At 40.3% G+C, this 23,188-nt stretch overlaps 1 protein-coding gene across 5 annotated transcripts in view; it reads right to left on the bottom strand.

Moving 5' to 3' along the window:
- The window catches only part of rnf44 (ring finger protein 44), a 141,561-nt gene that overhangs the window by 33,937 nt on the left and 84,436 nt on the right, over positions 1 to 23,188 (bottom strand). For all 5 annotated transcript variants that reach the window (XM_080201575.1, XM_080201578.1, XM_080201577.1 and 2 more), the window contains exon 4: positions 9,540 to 9,733. In XM_080201575.1, the coding sequence (XP_080057701.1) occupies positions 9,540 to 9,733 (194 nt within the window). The remainder of the gene's footprint in view (positions 1 to 9,539; positions 9,734 to 23,188) is intronic.

Raw genomic sequence — 23,188 nt, 5'->3', positions numbered from 1 at the left:
ACCCTGCCTTTACTAGCTGCTGCTGAAACCCCCATCCAGGCTTCTGTCATCTCCAAATGTGACTATTTCAAAGGTCTCTTCGACAGCTTCCTTTCCTTCATTCTCAACATACTGCAACTCATTGCAAATTTTCCTGCCATGTCTTATCCTGAATTAAGTTATTTACGTTCCATTTTTGCAATGATGGCTACAATCGAAGCAATCCCACAACAGAACGAAGAGACTGTTTAACTGAATAGAATAGATTATTTATATATAGAATATATACTTCAAATTGTTCATTAGCCTGCACTTCTTCATTGAGCTATATATTCATTCTGCATGTGGTCACTTTCCTTCAAGGTGATTTTTATTCTCTCTCCTACCTTAAAAACAGGAAAGATTGCTGGAAAAAACAATCCAGAACCATGTTTTCAGGAAGGTCTCTCTCTCTCAAAAGGGGATCATTTTAACATTGAATTTTCCCATGACAAAAATTGTTTCAACCACAGAAACAAATTGAATTATAAGCCAGTGTCCTCTTGGAATTGAGAGCCGTTCAGGTGCTCTGGTGTCACAAATGCCTTCATCAAAGCAACAAAAATGATTTACTTTATTTCTTACAAACACATGATGATAAAATTTATCAAAGAGACTTTACCCCCTGGGTGACACAATTCCTCTATTCTTTAACATTCTATTGTCAGATTCTGGTTTAAAGGTTGGGATTTGACTCATTTTGATTACCAGATGGATCCTCGCTAATGCTTCATTAACGAAAAGTACCCTGACATCTGATCAGAAGTCCTCGCTGGATCAACAACCTCGCACTTTCAAGTGTTATCCACCCTTTCTCCTGATGAACTCTGATAACTCTACCTTACAGTAGAGAAATAGAAGCTGGAAGGGGAAACAAAGTCCACTGTGGCATGGAAGGCAACACCTATGAGTATTTGGCAATTTCAGCAAATATGGCACCAGGGTGACTAAGTGTGAACTGTGGCAAAGGGAAAGGCAGAAGACCACCATGTAGTGGTCAACCATTGCAGCTGCCAAGCGACCTAGGCGTCTTGAATCCTTTTCACCTCTGAGATCATACATAGGTAGCCGAGCGCGTGGGGGCAGCTACATGCAGCTATCCTCCAATATATAATAAAATTCTTTAGCATAGGTTAGCTGTAAATTAACAGCTACAGATATATGACCAAGTCTTGTGGCAACGGAAAGCAAGAAAAGTGTTGATGCAGTCACACTAAACCGTAATCTTCAACCTGCATGGAGGTGGCCTTTAGATGGTCGTTTGCATCAAATGTGCCCTGAAACAGCATCTGCGTTAGGCAGGATGATGCAAAGGCACAGTTGCTCTATTTAGTAATGCCTAGCTGGCTAGTTTCCCCCCAGTGATATAAAAGGAATCCTATAAGATAAAAGGAATCCTAAAACAAAGACTGCTCTGTTACAGATCAGCATAATGTGGCTGGGAGTAGCTCAATTCCGTGGCAAGAAACTGCAAACTAAAGCAAAGACAAACACAAAGTCACCAACTATAACACAGACACGCTGCAATCTCCATACTCTATTTAATCACCAAACCAGTGGAAATCTGAACACCTTTGAGCTTTAGTATCCAGGGAACTTTGATAAGATGGTGTAGACATAGGTGCCCTGACTGATTATCAAATAAATCAGTTGGACTAAAACCTGGTGTTGTCAGGCTTTTTACTGTGAAACATGACTAGCAGGAAAAGGCCAGCAATAGGAGCAGGATACACACTCTGTTGGAGTACTCTACCTTCTATAGATTTCAGGTTGATCCCAAAGGCATCAACAAACACTTGACAAATTTATAGCTTCACCTGCAACAACAGAGAAGACATGCAATGCCCAACAGCGCAAAAGTGCGCAATGACAACAGTAAAAGAAAGACTTTATATCATGTGGACGTTTTCCTGCAATCAACCCCTAAAGATAACAAAATTATCCTCATGGGTGATTTCAATGTCAGAGTTAGATGTGACCACATCACATGAGCAGATATCCTTGGTCAACATGGGGTTGGGAAAGGAAAATATTAGGTAGCATTTGAGTTGCGTATCAAGCATAACCTTGCAATAATTAATCCTATGTTCTGCCTGAAAGGAAAATACAAGACACCTTGGCAGTGTCCATGATCTGACATCTCCTTAACCACATGCTTATTAGACAGAAAGACAAAGCTAACATTAGGATAACTTGTGCCATGTGAGGAACTGACTGCTGGACAAATCACCTCCGATCTGCACCAAGCTAACTCTAAAGATCGAGCCAAAACATTCCAAGTCAACGTGTTGGGTATGGCCAGGCTAGATGTCAAATTCAAGAACCTTACTATTGTCCATGACCACGTAACAACTTGACACTAACGTGAAGTTTGATCTTCCTCTCTACAAACGATGAAGAAGGTGAATGGAATAAGCTCTGTGATCTTTGAGACTTCAGTAGATGTCCTGGGATACTGCAACTACGAGCACCAAGACTGATTTGTACAGAATGATGCCTACCTCTCAAGTCTTTTAGCAATCCCATTATCAACAAGCATGGGTTAAGAGAATTGCAGAATGGTTGGTGGAATGCAAAAGCTGCAACATGTAGCTGAAAGGCTTGTACAATGTGATAACTGTACATGGCCTATCTACCACAATCTCTGCTCTATCCTAACAGCTGATGGAAATGAACTAAGCACTGATAAGACAACAGAAATGGAAAGGTGGTGCGAGCACGTTATTGAGCTCCTCAGCAGAGAATCCCACATGTCAGAAGATTTTCTGCATCAAATTGAGCATTTCAAGTGAATGAGAACTGGTAGTTTCCCTCTCCCACTGAAGACCTGATAAAGTTAACCAAACAAACAAGTCTAAGCCACTGGCCCAGACAGCACCCCAGCAGAGATTTGGAAATGGAATAGTACAAAGCTGGTTAATAAACTTACAGCTGTCTTTGAACATCTGGGATCAGGAAAATAGTTCCAAAGGATCTCAAGAATGTCAACATCTGGAAGTGGAAAAGGATCCAAAAAATGGATGTGACAACTACTGAGGAATAGGCTTCTCAGTCACAGTAAAGATCACACAGGTGCCCTATTCAAGCTTTGCCAAGATGTGTGGAGAAGTCCTCCCAGAATCACAGAGCAGTTTTAAAACTAACCATAGGGCAGCCGCTATGGTGTTTGCAGCAAGACAACCACCAGAAAATGCAGAGAGCAACAATCGACCCAATTAAAACTTCTGACACCGATAGTTGACCTGGTCTACATGCTGTTTAAGATGGGACACCTGAACAAGTTTGTAAAATTCTGGACTACTGCATGATGTAAAGGGAAAATGCCTGATGCCTTTGTGGTAATGAGCGGTGTAAAGCAAAGATATCCAATTCTTCAATATCTTCTTTGAAGCTTAAGCTAAAGACATGCCTGCAGGCTTCAACATCGGATTTTACGGACATTCTTCAAACTGCATGCTTTCACCAAAATCAGTCATTGTATGCAAATGATTGTGGCTTCCTACAATAAGAAAGACATCCAGACATTTGCAAACAAGTTGAGTGCTGCTAAAGACTTTACCTTGGCAGTGTGTTCTCTAGAAATGCTGCTGTTGAGGAAGATATCCATGCACACACCCAGAAAGGATGTTCTGCCCATGGCTGACTCCATAATTGTGTCTCTGCAAGCAGTATGGTATGAAGCCAGAGACCAAAATCAAGCTCAATATAATTGCCCTCATCACCCTGTTGTATGGCACAGAACTGTGGGTTTGCTAAATATGCTGCATCGACACTCAAACATCTCCACCAAACCACCTGAGATCCAACATGGGAATTGCAGGATAAAAATCACAATATAAAGTCCTTTATTGTGCTAGACTCAACAGCACAAAGCCACCTTCCATTGAATCAAATTAGACAGGACATAACTGCTGCATGTATGACTACATAACACCCAAGCAGATTTTCTATGGGAAACTGCCTCAGGCCGAACAACATCAAGCGGTCAGTATAAATACAAGAACGCCCTAAAAAGTAGGCCTTACAAATTCTGTATTCCTCTGTTAGGAATATACTGCAGCCAACTCTGGCCCAGGTGGAGACAAGCATTGAAATTTTGTTCAGCTTGTTTCCAAGGATCATCTATAACGAACATCCAATGTGCCCAGAGAAAGGCCAGAGGCAACACAACTGCAGCAACACGAACTGCCAGTTTTGTGACACCAGTGCCGAACCCAGGTTGGATTCTTCAGTCACGAGAGAATCTGATGAGATCACTTCCAGCTTGGGCAATGCAGAGTCTACAAAGATTGCCAAATTGAGGACCAATTACAGATGTGTGGATTAAGTGGATAGAGCCCTATGATGTGTGGGTTAGGTGGATAGGGCCCTATGATCAGGGGGACTAGCAGGGGTTACAGAATCAGGTCTGGGTGGAAATGTGGTTGGTGCAGACTCAAATGGGCCAAATGGTCTCCGTCTGCACTGTAGGGATTCTGTGAAATTACAGACATTGGCAGATTTCATCTCAAATACTTCAGATTACATGTTAACAAGTCCCAAAGTAAATTCATTATGAGTAGCAAAACTGTTAACATGTATATTTTTAAAAAATATCAAAATCCATAGGCAGAAACAATTAACGCTCAGCAAATTTTTTGTTGGAGACTGGAACTGAAAGTACATTCAGATACTGAGATATTCGTTACTGGTTTAGTATGACCCTATGCTTTCATATATACTATAACAATAACTTGCATATATGTATATAAAATATTTTACGAAGCTTCACAAAAGCACATGGAAAATAGACACCAGACCAAAGAAACAGAAATTGAGAGACCATCACACAATCATGGTCACTATCTCTTATTTCTTCAAGCCCCTTCTTTTTTGCTTTATTGGCTGACTTTCCTATTAGCTTTTCACATGGTTTGATTAAATTTATCGCTTTTCCTGGTACTGCTGTCTTTAGTCCAGTTTAAATGCCTGTCTGGTTTTACCCAGGGCTTTGAAATGTTTTATTATGTTGAATACCCTGGATAAATGCAAGTCGTTGCTGTTGACTGTTCACTAATGATTCCACACTGTGCTCAGCTTAATTTACGACTCCGCTTATAATGAAGCGGCAAGTTTCAATTTAAGGCCAGGCCTCAATAACAGATGCATTCTACATCAGTAATAGACGATGATTATCGTGTACGGGAGAAACCAGCCATCTACCCAGTCTTCAAACCATGGGCTGAGTGGGAACATAGTGAAGCATGGTCACCTCATGTACATTTAATATACTTAGAAATAAAGGAAAGAATGACAGGAGTGATTGAGGAGAAAGACTAAGCGTGTTTTTTTTGTTTTTCAGAGTGGACTGTTGATGGTAGCTTGCAAAGTTGAACCATTTACAGTAACGACTACCTGGGGACCAGCAGTTTAGCAATTTGCTGCAGACATCAGGAAAGAGAGACACGGGAAAATATATTATATATATATATTAGAGTGTGTGTGTGTGTGTGTGTGAGTGTGTGTGAGTGAGAGAGAGAGAGAGAGAGAAATTGGGAGGGGCGAACAAGAGTGTACGAATGTGTATTTGTGACAAGGGTGAGTTTTGGCAAAGTGGTGAGCTGAATGTACCTCTACCTTGGAGAAAAAAGTCAATAAACTTTGCTTGTATTTTTGGTTTGAGCTGAGGGTGGGGAGAAAACTGGTAGTGAAGGAAAGCAGTCCTTCAACACAATTCCATGGTGCAGCATCATTTTGACAGAGGCGGGTGGCCTGACATGATCAAGCCAGATCCAGCAGAAGATGGCTAATTCAGTTGCGCGCCAGGTGCACAAGCTTGCGCTTCACGGATTCAAGAAACAAAGATGGAACAACCTCAGGAAATCAGGATAGAAGATATGTTTTACTGGGCACAAGGCTACAAACATAGAGGTGAGGAATGGCTAAGCAAATTAGCAATTGCAGGTATACTATTGCAACATGTCTAGGGACTTGGTATTATCAGTTACAAGTGTGCAAGTGCATTTCCCAGTGCAGACAGAGAAAATGAAGTTAGTGAAAAATATAGAAGGTGGCCAGGGATTTTGCAAAACCACTGGAGATGGTGAGATTGAGAAGAATATACGAGTAGGAGAGGTTGAATCGAAGAAAACATGGACAGTGAATTCATGAGGTAGGAATGACATAGGCACTAAACACAAATGTGCAGGACTGTGGACAGCTGAGAATTGGATTGTTTTCCTCATTCAGAATGAGATTTCACTTTGCATTTACTTATTTGGAAATGGACTTTTTTTCATTTTCCAGAAAGGGACCAGTCAAGCAGCTGATTAGTATTGTACAGAACAGCATTAGTGTACAACCTCTTCTGAATTGCAGATAAAGGGGATGCAAGCACTTATAGCCATTAGCTCCTTTTCTGGAAAGAATATCTGCATGGAAAACAGGAAATCATCATGGCATTTGAAAGTTGCACATACAGGAATATTTTAAAAAATCTACATCAATGGTCATAGCACCATCAGTAGACATGTTCTCGCTGTCAAGAACCAGAAGGTAATGGTAAATTTGGCCCATGCAAACCTGAGGATTGTGAGCAACTTAAAATCCAACAAATGACGACGAAGAAACTGATAAAGGGAAAACAGACTATGACTGCAAACTAGCAATAAACATAAAAGTGACTGGAAAAGCTTCTCCAAGTATGTGAAAAGCAAAGGATTGGCAAGAACAATGTGGGCCCATTACAAGCAGAGACAGGAGAATTCATTATGGGGAACAGGGAAATTGTGAAGCATCAAAACAATTACTTTTGTGTGTCTGTCTCCACAAGGGATGATATAGAAAATCTCCTAGACATGAAGAAACCAAGGGACTTGTGAAAATGAGGAACTAAAAGAAATTAGTATTAATAAAGTGGTACACTTGAAAAACTAATTGGATTGAAGGTTGATAAATCCCCTGCACCAGATGAGTTACATCCCAGAGTATTGAAGAGGTGGCTAGAGAGATAGTGAATGCATTGGTGATTATCTTTCAAAATTCTGGATTCTCAAAAGATACCTGCAGACTGGAAAGTAGCAAATGCAACCCCATTATTTAAGAAAGGAGAGAGAACAAAAGAGAGGAGAGAAAATAGAAGCATAGACCTATTAGTTTGACTCCTGTAGCAGGGAAAGTATTAGAAGTGTAGAATTATAAAGGATATAACAGGACAGTTAGAAAAGAATGATATGATTGTACAAAGTCAACTTGAATTTAAGAAAATGAAATCATGTTTGACAAATATACAAGTTTTTTTTAGGGTGTTATCTGTAATAAAGTTAAAAGGAGAATTACTGGATGTGATGTATTTAGATTTTCAAATGCTTTTCAATAAAGTCCCTCACAGAAGGTCAGTAAACAAAAGTAGAGCACATGGGATTGGGGGTAGTATATCAGTATGAATTGAGAATGGACTAATAGGCAGAAAGCAGGAAGTAGGAATAAATAGGTCATTCTCAGGGTGGCAGGATGTGATTAGTGGGGCATCATAATGATCAGTGCTGAGGCCAGAGTTGTTCACAATGTATACAAATAGATGCAGGGGAGCAAATGTAATATCTCCAAACTTGCTGATGACACAAAACTAGGCAAGTTGTGAGGATGCTTCAAGGGGATTCAGACAGGCCACATGAATGGACTAGAACATGACAGATGGAATATAATGTGAATAAGCTGGCCTTGGTAGGATGCTCTTTTGGAGAGTCAGTGCAGACTAGATAGGCCAAATGGCCTCTTCCTGCACTGTAGAGTTTCTACAGATATTGGAAGTGTTTTTTTCTCGAGGTGAAGATGACAGCTCAAGAAATTAGTCTAAAGAAAGTGCAGAAAAGCAGCCTCCTGGAGCTTAGATGTAGGCAACTCCAGGTAAGCAAAGCTCCATGCTGATGGGAGTTGGCTCAGGAGATGCAAATTCTCATACTTCTTTCAAACTCACTGAAACAGAAAGTAGCCAACATAACCGTATCTTTGAAAAAAAAGACAAGGGATGAATACTCAAATTACCAGCATTGTGGGTTGAAGTGTTTGAGACTTTGATGGTCAATTTCCAAATGGATCATCAAGAAGTGCATGTTGTTGTGTGAATTGATAGATATACATCCTCCACCCTCAAAGAAATTGTTACAGTTCACAAATTTACTGCAAGGAAGTGAAGGACAGAAGTAGATATCCACCAACATTTCAGGGAGATAAGCAATGCTGAGCTACATAATAAACTGATCCATAGGGTGTGTGTCTATAGAGTTGATCACAAAATATTTGGCTGGACCGATGCATGAAAGATCAATAGGTGTAAACCAGTTGCCAACTGAATCCTATAGAGTTTGCAATTTGTATGTTTTTTTTATGAATTACTTAAAAAGATACAACATTGTCCAAATTTGTGGATTGCATCAAACTGGGTGTCACATCTACTGATTACTGAACCAAATTATGATAGCCCAAAGGGATCAGGATAGCTTGGTTAATGTGCTAAAGAAAGGAAGGATGGAGTTTAGAATGGATGACTGTATGTTATGAAGATAGGTAAAAGAAACAAGAAGAAAAATACTTATTAAATGGGAAAATTCTTGAGATAACTGAGTAAGAAAAATATGTTTTGAGTATTGGTGGATCAGCCATTAAAACTATTTAGTGATCCATTATAGATGATTGTGAAAAAAATTGTGGGGAGTGTGTCTTGCGAGTTTAAAAAGGTAATACTGAAGTTGATGAGTCTGCATTTGTACATCTAAGATCATTTTTTGTTTCCATGTTACAGGAATGATGAGGGATTATTGAAGGTGGAGAACTATGAAAGTCATTCCGGAATTGGAGGGCGAAGCTTTGAGTAAAGATTCCTTGGTAACAGGAGAATGAAAGAGTAGTTGATCTTTTTAATTTTTCACAATTATGGAAAACTTGGCTCCAGACAAGTTCTGGCACGGGATTTGAGGGATGGGGGGACACGTTGAAGTTAAGGGAATCAAAAAGAGTAAGAGAGTGACAGGTTAATAACAGGGTGGAAGAACTGAAAACCACAGCAGGTTTTAAAAACTAGATGAATTCCCACAAGGCAGAGAAATGGTATGCAAACTGAGGAATTAGAAAGGATCTGCTGTAAAGTCACAAGTCAATACAGAAAATAAATTCCGACGGCTCAATTTTAGATTTCATCCAATTCTAATTCCTTGAAATAAGGGCATAGTTCAGAACACACCACTCTGAAATTGTGATGTATTTGAAGATTGTATCCAATTAAGAGGGGACAAAGCAACCAAAAATCCTCCCTCCTCAGCTAAACACTATAACTTATCAAACCAAGATAGCTAACTTCAGAAGAAAAGAAGCATAACTTCCGAGGAACTCCCCCATAAAATCTGGTAAAGAAATTTATACTCATGTTTGGGCATGGATAGAAAATACCACTGTTATCAACTCTCCTTCCCACCACTGTACAGCACTACAGCAAAACGTGTACATGCCTCAAGTTGAAAGTCTGCCTCCAATATGGAACTTACCTTCTCCTGTGATGTGCTGGTGTGTTGCACCGTTCCCCTGAGAATCGTCGCTGGTTGAAAGGGGCTGAGGGAGGCCGCCTATTCACTGTTATTTCCCATGGTCGCATTGGTGGCGTCTGAGGAGGAGATGCACTCTGGATCTCAAGGACAGAATGAGAGAGACGCCGGCGTTTTGGGCTGGGACTGTCGTCACTCTGCAAAGCGCAACGCAAGAAGAACAGATGTAATCTAAGCATCACTGACATTTGTAATGCAAACATGGGCAGGGAGATGGAACTGAAGAGAGGTTTTCATAACAAGATTTCACTAGTGGTGATGAATTTTGACCACGAAATTATGGAATTAAAAGAAACCAGACACCAACATCAAAAAATAAGTTAAAAATGTTGTGATTACCTGGAGCCACAACATATTTTATTACAGGTCAATGAAAGATGCGCTTGTCTTTGTGTAACTTGCACACAAGAGTAAACCTAGAAGGGACTGGGACAAGTCAACATTCTACAGGATGGGCAATGGAATTCAGACTGAGCCACAGATTCCTGTGCTGATTTGATTGGGCATTTTAGTGCCAAAAATCAAATCAGATTTTCAAACTGGAACTAGTAACAAGTGGAATCAAAAACAATTCAACTGGAGCAAAACTTTTCAATGACAGAAGCAGCAATAAGGAAACTGGCTTTTGGAAGGAATTACTTAAATTTCTAGGCTATGACCAAAGTTTAAAATGCTGCAATAGACAACAGGCGACAGTAAAACTGAGGCTTGTTCAAGACTGCAAGAAACTGGAAGTGCAGATTGGAAAAGGAATAGGTGGCCGAAGCTTAGGAATAAGAAAGAAAGAAGCCTGGTAGCACGTAGGAATGCACTTACAGTCATAAAAAAGATAATTATTGGTAATGAACGGTTCTGTAATTTGGGTAGCTGAAATTAAGATGCAATTTCCCAAAGTTTAAATGTTAAAAAAGAGACTTAAAGAAAGTCCATGTTGTTTGTTCAATGGACAGAAATGTTTCAACGGCGAAAGGATTATTTCACCAAGTCACTGCAGGTCAACAAATAGTACAAAAGTGACATGGGAAAAGAGTGAAAGGCAGCAGAGCTTTAATTTTTTTTAATCAATACTATTTGAAAGCGCACATTTTAAAGAAAAGGGGTAATTTCGGAACAAGTATTTCTAATACAATGAAATAGAAATTTGATTGTCAGTCTCCATGTTAGTCACTGGCTCAATTCTTTTCCAAAGTTATTTTTTATAGAAAAAACAAGTTTGCATTTACTTTCTGTCCACAACTACCAGTGGTAGTAAATCTGGGTTTATCATTTAACTTGCTGATTATATAGTTAGTTCTTAATCTCACCAAAGCTGGAATTTGCTGATTTCATACTACACATATTAGATTTTGAAATAACTTTTTGCCATGCTGTAAATACCATACTCAATATGGTGATATTTGGAATCACTAAATTATTCATTTAGATTGCATCCTGCTGGTCTTTAAGTCTAGCTTGTGATTTTGGAAGAATATATTTGAGAATTTATATACTTATTACTCTGAGCCCTGCTGGCCTCTACGCATTCACCTTGCCTTCTGGCTGCTGAATTTTCACAATTAAATTTGACATCATCTTGTACCTACTTGCCAATTTATCCCACCTTTTGAACTTCAGTATGCCCCTTGTAATTTTCCAACATAAACGCCTCGGATCCCCAGGACACTCGGCTAAGAGTATTAAGGGATTGCCAAAGTTCACGGGCTGGGATTTTTTTTAATAAGAAAGGAAGGAGAAAAGAAAACTTGGTTTCTAGAAGCTGAGACATAAATTCCACTTTCTGGCAAGCCTCAATTCTGAGATAGTTTCCAGTCATGGCATTATATACCATCTTTAAATCCTCTAACACGTTAATCCGTGACATCTCAGTGGAGAAATCATTACTTGAAGCAGCTAGTTTGCATACAGTTATAGATTAATATGGTTTTATTTAGGCTTTTCTTTTGGGGAGTGAGAGCGGGTGGAGTATATATTTTGCTGATCAAAGGGAGGTAAGCATTTCAAAATAGAACATTTCCTTTTAAGTAAGGCTGCTCAACAACATGCTTCAAGTGCAATCATAAAAAAAGTACTCCTTGATATCTAACATTTTTCATTTCCCACACTGGCCCATCCAAGGTCTCACCAAGTGAGTCAGTTCTGCGGCACAGACCTGTGATCACTGGAAACTGGGTCGAAACGGGCCAGATACACTTTCATAAAATTCTTATGGTTAACAGGTAGAAGAGAAAGGCTTTAAATTCCCAACAGCTTAAAATTACATATTTTTATCAAAATATTACAATTTACTGGCAGATAGATAGATCATTAACATACACACATTCTGTTTTAAGGTCAAGAGTATGTACTCTGCCACAATGACACTGGAGCTGCAAGGGGCAAGCATTTAAGTTTGCATAAGCTTTCAATGCAACATTCGGGTAGAACAGAAATCGCCGCAAATGTGTTTCATTACTGCCCGTTTCGAATGATATCAGAATGAATATGATCCGAGAGGGCTGGGCTGGAATTCAAACCCTGTCCTATTAAATTTGGAAATACTAAAATGATCCTATGGGTTACATCTAGTGTCAGCTGATCTGAACTGCAGAATCTAGTACAATAATACAGCTGCAGTCATTGACTGATGCAGCACCATCAGCAATATAAATAGTGAACCCATACATATTCACATGCAAATCACTTGTGGTTCTGCTCGCGGCAAGTCAAGGGATACACTGGCTTTAAAATCTGACTGTCTGTAAATGCCCAGGCATGGGATGGGTTACACACACCACTTCACATGATTATGGAAACTATGTTTAATCAGTACTGCCAGGGTACTACAAATGCTCAGGTATGCAGTGGGAAATTGGGTCTTAGTGATGCAGCTTAAATGGAAGCCAGCACGCCTTGAAGAAAGCTGCTCTTTCACCAAAGACAGCAAGGAAATGTAGTAAAAGGTCCAATTTGGCTGGGAGAGGTACCGACTGGATCTCAAATTCTCTGATATACTTTTATGCACTGTTGACGGCAGCAACATCATGTTCTCCTCCAAGGGAGGGTAATGAGTGAAAGCTCTCCAAGAAACACTGTTGCCACTGAGGTTTCAGTGCATGTTCATGCCAGGAGCTTAGCCCCCAAATGCAGAGTAAATGTTGTCCGATTTCTGCAGAGTTATCAAGGTAAGAAAATGAAGTACCACCTTACCTTCCACCATTGCGGCTACCCTATCCTAAACATTCAGCAAGGAACTCTCAGTTGAACAGAAAGAAATTCACGTTAATGGAAAATTGCTATTAGATCTTAGGGTCCTGATAGTTAATAAATTGAAGCTATGCTCAGTGGCAGCTGAGTAAAGTAGATCAGATGTTGGGTTGTATTAAAGCGTCAATATGGAACTGAGGTAGTCTGGTGTTGCCACTTTGTACATTATTGGTGTGACTGCATTTAAAATGCTGGTTATAGTTCGAGTGGTCACAGTGCAGGATTATATATTGCAACTTTTGAAACAATACAGAAGAGAAACCAGAATGGCAAAGGTTATGAAGGGTTTGGATTATGGGGAACAATTCTGTAAATTGAGCACCTCAGTGGAAAAGAGGAAGCCAAGAGGTGATTATGATCACTGTAGAATACTCTAAAGAGTCAATAATGCAGACTGTGACAAGCTATTCCACCTTGACCAGAACAATCGAGCCAGAGGACATGGCCTGATTTGAAGGGGGGTAAATTCAAAACCAATCTGTGAGAAGAATATTTCAGCAAGTGGCCAATTTGTGGAACAGGATGTGTTAGGAGACATAGAAGCAATTCTTATTGATTCATTTAAATGCAAATTAGACTGATTTTTTTTTCCAGGAAGCAACATTTTGGGAAAAGTAATTTTGCATGACATGTAGCATGCTCAGAAGGAACAGGTGGATCCATGGCTCCCAAAGGGGTTTTTCCTTGTGCCATGTTTTGGTCTGCTGCAGACTAATTGATAGAGATTAATTGCCAAGATCAAAAACTCCATTATCTCTGCATCGCACAATACCAGGATGATAATAAAAATGAGATGAGGCTTGGTTATGTCCTGTTTAGCACTTCCTATGTTTCCTTCCACCACCACCACCCTTCACTCTCCCACAATCACAAACTTTTTTCTCCAACTCCTCATGTTGCTATCACAGCCCCCACTTCTCTGCATTTCACACACAGTATTTGACCATGCCAAGTCTACAAGTACCTGTCACCAACACAGATCTTTCTTGCAGAGAATCTTATTAATGCTGCTGATGTTACTGTATAGCCTTGTGCTCTAGAGAAAATATACTGGCCATCACAGGCAGGGAGTAATACCATAATGTTGGTGGGGAGAGAGTACAATAATGTGGCAAATGGTAATGTTAGAGATAATTTTGGGCAGGATTTCTTCACACCTGTGTGTCTTGCTTTTACTTCACCGTAAATACTCTGCATACAAGCTGCAGCAGCTTTCACCAGCAACTCATCTCTTTCTGCTCTCCTTTCTCACCAAGAAACTCACCTCTTCCATTTCAGGCCAGGAACTAAGTATGTTGATGCCCCTTGCCACATCAAGACAAAGATGGTAACTAGTCTTATAGAAAATACACTACTAATCTTGACCCTAGAGGAAGCATTTATACAGCGTCTTTCACAACCGTATGATATCCCAAAGCAATTTATGGCAAAGCAGTGCTTATGAAATGTAGTCAATTTGCTGGGTCCCACAAATAGTAATTACATTAATAGTCCAGAGTACGTCTGCCAGCGATGATTTTAGAGTCCTAGCAATGGGAAAGTGCTAACTTGACACAAATCAATTGTCCTGGAAGGCTCACAGTGTTTTGGCGTTATAACTGGGAGCATGATTGAGGAGTTTAGTCTGCATGGTTCTCTAACATGGCATCAGCACTCTGCATTTGGCCTTGGAGAGCTTGGCCATTAAACAGCTGCCATGCAGGGCCTGGGCTTGAGCTTGTGCTCTGCCTTGAGAGGCAGGTGTTTGCTTTTCAGGGGTGGGTGGAGCAAATGCATCAGGTCTTTCAAAGTGTCACTCATAGTCTGTCTGCTCTACTGTGTTTCAATGGAAGTGAAAAGCTACAGCCTCGTGGGAGTGGTAACGGCGCAACGGGAGCAGCATCTGTCGCTTTCTCACAGAACATCAGTGCATCTGCTTTCTCATCATGCCCTTAGCCATCACCAATGCTGATGCCAGAAAACCAGCTGGGCCAGACTATTTCAGTGGCAGCCGAGTGCTACAGTTTGCAACTGAGCCCTCAAGAGGTTTAAGCATCCACAAGTTGTCAGTCACAAACATCTCAAGGGGTTCCACATGAGTAAGAGCACCCTTCCATCAGCTTTGCTGAAACCACAGGAGGAGGGGAAGGGCACACCTCAGAGTTGAGTTAAATTGTGGTCATAACGTACAAGAGTCAAATGCAGCCAATTGACCAATATCCCTACAACAGAATGAGAGCGTGTACTTCTCTAGTTCATACAAAATTATGAATGTTGAAGCCAGTTCCATTCTAATGGGATGACTGCTCCAGAGGGAATGCAGACTTAATGCAAAATACACTTGAAGCCAGAAGCATCATTCAGTAGGAAAATCTGCCCTCTCCAGTATAGTATTGTTTTGCCAACAACATGCTGGTGGATGTAAATGCTTACTGGACCACTAAGCAGCTTAGAAAAATCTTTTCTCTCTCCCAAAGTGTTGAAGCAACAAGGATACTTGTGCAGTGACTTGAATTCAATACAATGGTACATTTCTCTGGTTTACAACTTCAGTTTAAATAAATACTTTCAAGGACCCAAGTCCAAGCACTTCACCCTACCCAACAAAATAAAAACAAAACACAAAATAACTTCTTTTTTAATATGACTAATAATAGCCTGTACAACTATAGTTCATTATTCAAGCTGGAGTCTGGCATACACAGAGTACAGAAATTAGCTACAAATAATACAAAACAAAGTGACTGCTTATAGGCTCTGAAGTCCAGTGATTTTAGTGGGAAAAGAATACATTAAAAACAAGCAGCATCTTAGTCTGAAAAACAGGTTAGCGCAGCTTCGTCCTTATAACTGGTTCGCAGCGTAATTAACATGGACTCAGTAATACAGGCAGCCACAAGTCTGATGGGAGATTTTCTGGTTCAGAAATACAATTGTATAAGCAGCCTATCATTCCACCATCTCACAGTTACACACAAACACACATAATAAACCAAGCCTGGAAAATATTTATAGAGCTCTGCATCTCTATTGAAAACTTTTAGCACAACAGTTTGAGTTGAGTTGCAATTTAATGTCTACTAGAGCAAGAATTCACATCCCTTGGGGTTAGCATAGCAGCACAAGGCACCAGGCCAACTAAAAATTACACAGTGGAGGTTATCCAGTTATTAATAGAAAGCGAATCCAACTACTTTCTATTAAAGTAATATTAATTGTTCACACAATCTTGCAGAGTACTCCACTAGCTCCTTACAATATCAGCAACACAATTACTTCCCATTTTAACTGTGTCAATGTTTTTAATGATGTTTTACTTGAATAGTAAGTTACACGCACAAAAATATTTACTCAATAGTTTTGAGCCTTGAAGCATCGAAAACATTCTTGTTTTATTACTTACCATTGTATAATCGCAAATGTTGTTGACCAGCACATAAACACACGCTAACAGATGCTGTGTGGGAACAGAGCGGATTTTAAATTGCAGTGACATATCAATTCTTAAGCAGGATTGCACGGCTGTGCTGCGGAACAAAAGCATACACTAGCCTGGAAGAAACTGCATTTCCCATTATTCACAATGTTCCTTTTGTTAATGTGTACTTCATGAGATGCGCTACACAATTATTGTAACAGTATTATTTGTCACTTTTCATTTCACAGACATGCTGGTCAGTAACATTCTAGCACCAACATCAGATGCAAGAACTGGAACCTCGAACACAATGAGGAAATAGCCTTGGCTTCAACGAGGATTCCATTCAATGGCCCTTCCAAATGTACTTTCACTGGCCCCCATGATCTTTGCTAAGGTTGCATGTTTGGAGAAAACGCATGGCAGGTCTGCCTGATACCAGCTATAGAAATATAAAGCGCCACATTAACCAGTCTAACTACTTAAAAAAAAATCTTGCTTCGAGGAGTTCTTGTCACTTTAGCATATGGTAGGACAATATTCTGAAGGTTACCATTTCATTCAGATCATATCCGACCTTGTCTTGCCAAAGGATATGTCCACACATTGTCTTCATGAAAACACATCCACCCCTTTCCTAAATATTGATCTCTATAGACACGACCATATTGACAGAGACCCTGAAAATTGACTAAAACAGCAGAGCAACTTATAGCGCACAAACACACACACGCACACACACCAGTTAGTGGCTATCATGTTGGAAGGATTTTTATCCATTTTTATAACAAATACCCAAACATCAGTGGAGAGGGTGGTATATCATATATATTCATATTTGGCTTCACTGTATCAGCCAGCCATGGTTTCAGACTCATCCCAGAACTGTGCCTACTTTATTACTTATCATTAGGAGAGTGCAGTGGTATGCACAAATTAATACTGATGCCATCTCATGAGGATGGCTGTTGCATGAGGAATCATACGCCAACAAAGTTAACTCAGATTGACAATGTCAGCCACGGCTCAAGAATGGCTGGCTGGTGTGGAGAATGAAAACGTTCCTGTGGTTACGGCCCAGCCAACAGTATCTCTCTGCTGATAGAAAGGATTATGCCGTAACTCACTACACGCAACCTGAAAATGTGCAACGTTGACACCAGATATCCAGAATGGAAACAAACTTAATTCCCAGCACTGAAATCTCAATCTTTGCACGGCAGTTACAACAATAAATTTCTCTTTCGTTTTAAAACATGCAGTATTTCATCCTAAAATGGGCATAGAAACAAAATGCCAACTCAATGTCAGCTCAGAAGTTATCACTCAGAAACTGACTGGCAGCTGTCAAATTTACTGAACGATTAGAGACATGATAAGTTGAGAGGGCTGCTAAGAAAGCAGACAGGATCCTTGGTTTGAATAAAGGTGCAGAAGTAGAAAAGTAAGCAAGTCACGCTAAACTACTATAAATGTTAGTTGGGTCCCAGTTACAGAATTGTGGCCAATTCTGAGCACCACACTTTAGGGAGGATGACAAAGCCTTTTGAGAGGGCGGGGCAATTATTTACTAAAACGATACCTGGGATGCAGAACTTGTGTCGAGACAGAGAGGATGGAATGGCTCTCCTTAGCTCAGTGAAGATGAAGAGATATTGAAAACAATGATGAAAATCATGAAGAGCTTTGATGATAAGAGTCAAGGAGAAACCACTTTACATAGTTAAATGGACATTAAGCCAACGATAGAGATTTAAGTCTAAAAGGAAACAAAAAAGTACACCAAGCTTTATTTTAAATGCTCTGAAATGCACTGCTCCAGATGATAACTTTCAAAAAGAAATTGGATAAATACTTGAAGGGGGAAAATTCTGCAGGACTATGGGGGAAAGAGCAAAGGAGTGAATTAGATAACTATTGACACAGACATGGTAGGCTGAATGGTCTCCTGTGCAGCGCCATCCTCTGATGTTTTGTTTTCACCAATCATTAAGAAGAAATTACATGCTAATTTTGAATGACAGGATAGGAATAAATGGCAAGGTGCTAAAAGAGCTATTGCGTGCTAAAAACAACATTCTTGGAGTATATCAATTTAGAAAGTAAAGTAATGTTGTAAAAATGACAAGGTCCCAAGAGAAGGACAGTTGTACACACCAGTGTTCTAGCCAGGGATTCAGAAAACATTCATACTGTATATCCAACTGGAAGATGAAAATGATGCAACTTCCCCATAATCCAACCTATTTACGATACTGTTATTTTGAGATAAACAGTATTGCAGCAACGTGCTTGTATTTGTAGGTTTGTCAAACAGTACAATAGTAAAGTTTATATATTAGTGTCACAAGTAGCCTTACATTAACACCGCAACGAAGTTACTGTGAAAATCCCCAGTAACCACACTCCAGCGCCTGTTCAGGTACACTGGGGGAAGACTTAACATGGCCAATGCACCCAAGCACATTTTTCGGACTGTGGGAGAAAACCAGAGCACCTGGAGGAAACCCATGCATACACAGGCAGAGCAGACAGTGATCCAAGCCAGGAATTGAACCCAGATGCCTGGTGCTGTGAGGCAGCAGTGCCAAGCACAGTGCCATCTAGCACGTGGTAAATCATCACAGAAAATATAGTATTGCATCAGGTTAAAACATACCAAATAAAGTAAAAACTGGGAATGAGAAAAGGAACCAAGGAAGAAAAGTTGTTGTGGGAATGGCGGGGGCAGGGGGAGGGATAGAGAAATTGTAGCATGGGTGAGAAAAGGTCAAGACAGCAAGCGGGGTTACTACACGAGACAGGAAACAGGAGTGAACAGGAAAGAGAAACAGAAATAAGAGGGAGAAAAAAAAGAGAACACAAACAAGATCAAGACCTCTCCTTCCGCAACCTTTACCAATGTGGTCATGAAAGGTGACATTATACAAACTAAATAATACAGTACAGAATTCTAAGAATTTTCACAAATGGAGAAAAAAAAACTTAAACCGGAAAGCATTGGAGAATCTGCTCATGGAAATTAAAAGTGACTGCTCTACTTATTGAAAAAATGTTTTGAATTTGCAGTACTCTGCCTTTATTCTCAAAGCTTCGATAAATACAATACGAGACCAAATTTTATTCCATCTTGTAGCTATCTTTGTCTGTCAGTTCAGCTAACAGTCCACATGCTCCTACATCTCACTTACAGAAAAGAAAAACACGTCCTGTGGCTGAGATATCTTCTAATTTCAGCGTTCAAGATGATTTTCTTTTTGAACAAAATATTTTAAGACTTAAGGCTGTAAAGCAGGATATCTGTAAAATCTGCTGTGATGAATAAAGCTCTGTGTGCACAGATGAAATATTACTATGCCACAGGGCTCAGCTGCACACTTTCGTAATCATATACATTCCATGACGTAAGTATGGCTTTCTTGCACATTGCCACTGCATTTCGCACAGTGACGAAACTATTGATGGGTGGGTTTGTACAAAACAACCAAAAGCCAGCATTTATGTAGTGTCTTTTCAGAGGGATATCATAAACTTTAGCTACATATGTGAGCAATGAGAATGTTTCTGACCAACAATTCAAACTGAATTCATCTGCAGCTTCATTGTATGCTTCTGTGAAAAGAAGCAAACACTGTCAGAGCCAGAACAGCACTGCTGCCTCACAGCATCAGGGACCCTAGTTTGATTCCTGGCTTGGGTCACTGTCTGTGCGGAGTCTGCACATTTTCCCCGTGTCTGTGTGGGTTTGCTCCGGATTCCTCCCACAGTCTGAAAGACGTGCTGGTTAGGTGCACTGGCATGCTAAATTCTCCCTCAATGTATCCGAACAGGCACCAGAGTGTGGCAACTAGGAGATTTTCATAGCAACTTCATTGCAGTGCTAATGTAAGCCTACTTGTGACTAATAAATGAACTTTAATTTTATTGTTGGGATGCATCACATTCAAAATTGCCTAATTTCAATTTTTTGCAAAGTCAACAACTGGGAGGAGGAACAGATGGAATTCCAGAGTACGAGGCAAAGCACCTGAAAGTACAACAGCCAATGGCTGGGGTAAAAAAAAAAGGGGAGAATGGGCAGAGCAAGTGATTCCAGGGGAGTGGGGTAGAGAGAAGGAAGAAGAGGGGAGTGATTGTTTGGCTAGAGGAGACAGACACACACACACAAATTGGGAAGGGTGAAGAATTTTAAACATAAGAGTTAGAATTATAAATTTGAGGCACTGAGGGAGTCAAAAATCAATGTTGGTCCAGAAGGAAAGGGGTTATTGACAAATAGAATGGGTGCGAGCTAGGCAGAGATGTGCAACATAGTTTTAAATGATCTGGAGCTGACAGAGGGTGGAGGATAGCAATCAGGTAGCAAGTCATTGTAATAGTGATAGTTGAAGGCAAAAATTTTCTGGATGAGTTTTAACAGCTGATGGGCTGATGTAGGGGTGCAGGCAGATAAGATGGGATCATTAAGAGATGCCATCAGATTTTTGAATGGACCTATCTCACATTAAGATGGTTTTTCTCTACACCCTAGCTGTGACAGTAACATTACATTCTGCATCCTTTCATTTCCTTTTCTATGAATGGTATGCTTTATCTGTAGAGCACGCAAGAAACAATACCTTTTATTGTATACTAATACATGTAACAAAATCAAATCAAATCAAAAAGAGATGCATGATCTTTGTAGTGGGAGGGGGAAAATGAGGTTAGGCGGATTGGCTATGCTAAATTACCCTTTAGTGTCCAGGGGTGTGTGGGTTTGGTGGATTAGCCATAATAAATATGCAGATGTGCATGGTTAGAAGAATTTGGTGGAAGGGGGTGGGGGTCCTGGATAAGATGCTCTTTTGGAGAGTTAGTGTGGACTCAATGGGCTGAATGGCCTCCTTCTGCATTGTAGGGATTCTATGGAAATCCGTTAGGCGTTGATTAGGATATGATGGTTATGATGGGCCCATTTAACCCAAGCCAGTAAATGGGGAAGGGGGGAATTTTACTGGCAAGGGCACAGAGTTTATACCAGGGCCAAAGATGATGAAACTGATGTTCATCGAAAACTGGATTACAGATGAGCAGCAATACGCTAGTCTTAGTCGTTCAGTGAGGAGAGAATGTGGAAAGGGAGATCTGAGTGTGCATGTGGAATGTGACATATTTCCCATAAAGTAGGTCAAGGAGAGGACAGATATTTGGGAGGACTCTTGAGGTACCAGCACAGGAGCAGGAATAGAAGCCTTTGCAATAGATACTCTGGCTAGGACTGGAGGGATAAGAATGGAAACAAAGGCTATCCCACCAAGCAGGACAGTATGAAAGAAGAATGGTGTCATAAGTTACAAAGAGCTCGAATGGATATGTATCATTTATGACATCGATGAGGATTATTGTGCTAAGGTGGCAAAGAGGGAATCTGATTTAGCTGCTGCAAAGTGAAAAGACTTCAAAAAGAGGCTAATTTCGGTCAAAATCAGAATATCAATGCAATAACCCACAACAGGGTTGATGAATACAAAGAAAAACTTCAAACTTTAACATTCAGGTAGCCCTTTTTAATAGCATCATGAGGAATATACCGCCTTGCAAGGAATACCTAACATTAATGTAGTTATGCCTTTGACACTCCAAAATTGGGACCAGCATTAGTCTCCTGGACTTGATGGCCATAGAGTAACAGATGTGCTAGGCCATGATTTTAGACTGTGATGGTATATTATTTGCTGGTGCTGATGGACCACTGTATTTCATGCATGCCCAGGTATTAGCTGTCCCTAGCTTGTTCAGCAGCTGCTGTTCTTACTATTATGGAAGTGTCAAAATGGTGGAAACACAGCTTTATCTTCAGAGGAACTGTATGATACTTCAGCCAATTCCATCATGGACAGATGTTTGCAACCAAGTAGATTGGAGACAGGTCAATGTCAGTTCATGCACCACCTGATATGGACCCAGACTGGGCAGCCTTACCCTTCAGGACTCTGCCAGCTTAGTCAATGGCAAGAGTCACTCATGGTGGTGGACAATGAGGACCCCCCACCCAGAGGATTTGTAGTTTTGCTTTCTTCAGAGTTTCCTCCAAATAATGTTCAAATGGAGGAGGTGCTGAGTAGCAAGAGGTTTTATTAACATTGTCCGACTAGAATGACCAAGCATTTCAGTAGATGTGAAGGACACCCTGACATGTACCACCATCTCCACAGGTGTCCACTTAGAAAGAGGCTGGGAAGTTCATTAATCGACGTGTTTCAGGATATGACTATTACTTTACTAGATTGGGAAGTTAAGTCTGCTAAATCAGACAACAGTTGGGCAGGGGAAATTTGAAGGGTTTACCAGTCTTTCTCACTTTTTAGGATGTTTGGTTCTTTGCCAATAGTTTTGCCCAATGTTTCTCTGTGTTGAAAATCACAGTGATTGCTTGGAACTGGAAGGTTTGCTAAATTACTTCTGGTGGCATTAAGTCAAAAACATTGTGTGGGCCTGGAGTTGCATGAAAAAAGGGAGGGGGGGCTTTTCCTTTCCCTTTAAAACACCAGGAGACCCAGTTGCTTTCTAACAGTCATTTGGAAACTTCCAGAGATAATGATGATAGGATTTGAACTCACAGCCTGTGGTTTGCTCACCCAGTACTAAGACCATTTGGCTACTTAACCACAAAGCACTGGTTGCAGGTGCCACTGAATCTAGGGCTGCTACTGGCAGCAGTGTTAAGACAAACACACATTTGCGTGAATTATCACCTAGAGGACCATTTCACTGATAAATCTCTGGATCAGATAATTCTAGTAATTGAACTGCCAACGGCAGATACATCTCCTTCCATGTTCTGAAACTGTCCCTGACGTTCCCTTAATTTTGCACAATTCTCCATTTGGCAACCTGCATTTTTTGAGACAATTGTTTGTTGACACAAAGCCAGAGGTTGCAGACAATAATGTACAAAGTTCAATGATTT

The sequence above is a fragment of the Carcharhinus amblyrhynchos genome, chromosome 13, assembly GCF_965287045.1.
Source record: "Carcharhinus amblyrhynchos chromosome 13, sCarAmb.v2.hapA, whole genome shotgun sequence".
NCBI lineage: Eukaryota > Metazoa > Chordata > Chondrichthyes > Carcharhiniformes > Carcharhinidae > Carcharhinus > Carcharhinus amblyrhynchos.
Note: the sequence above shows the minus strand (reverse complement) of the source record. Positions and strands in the feature narration are given on the sequence as shown.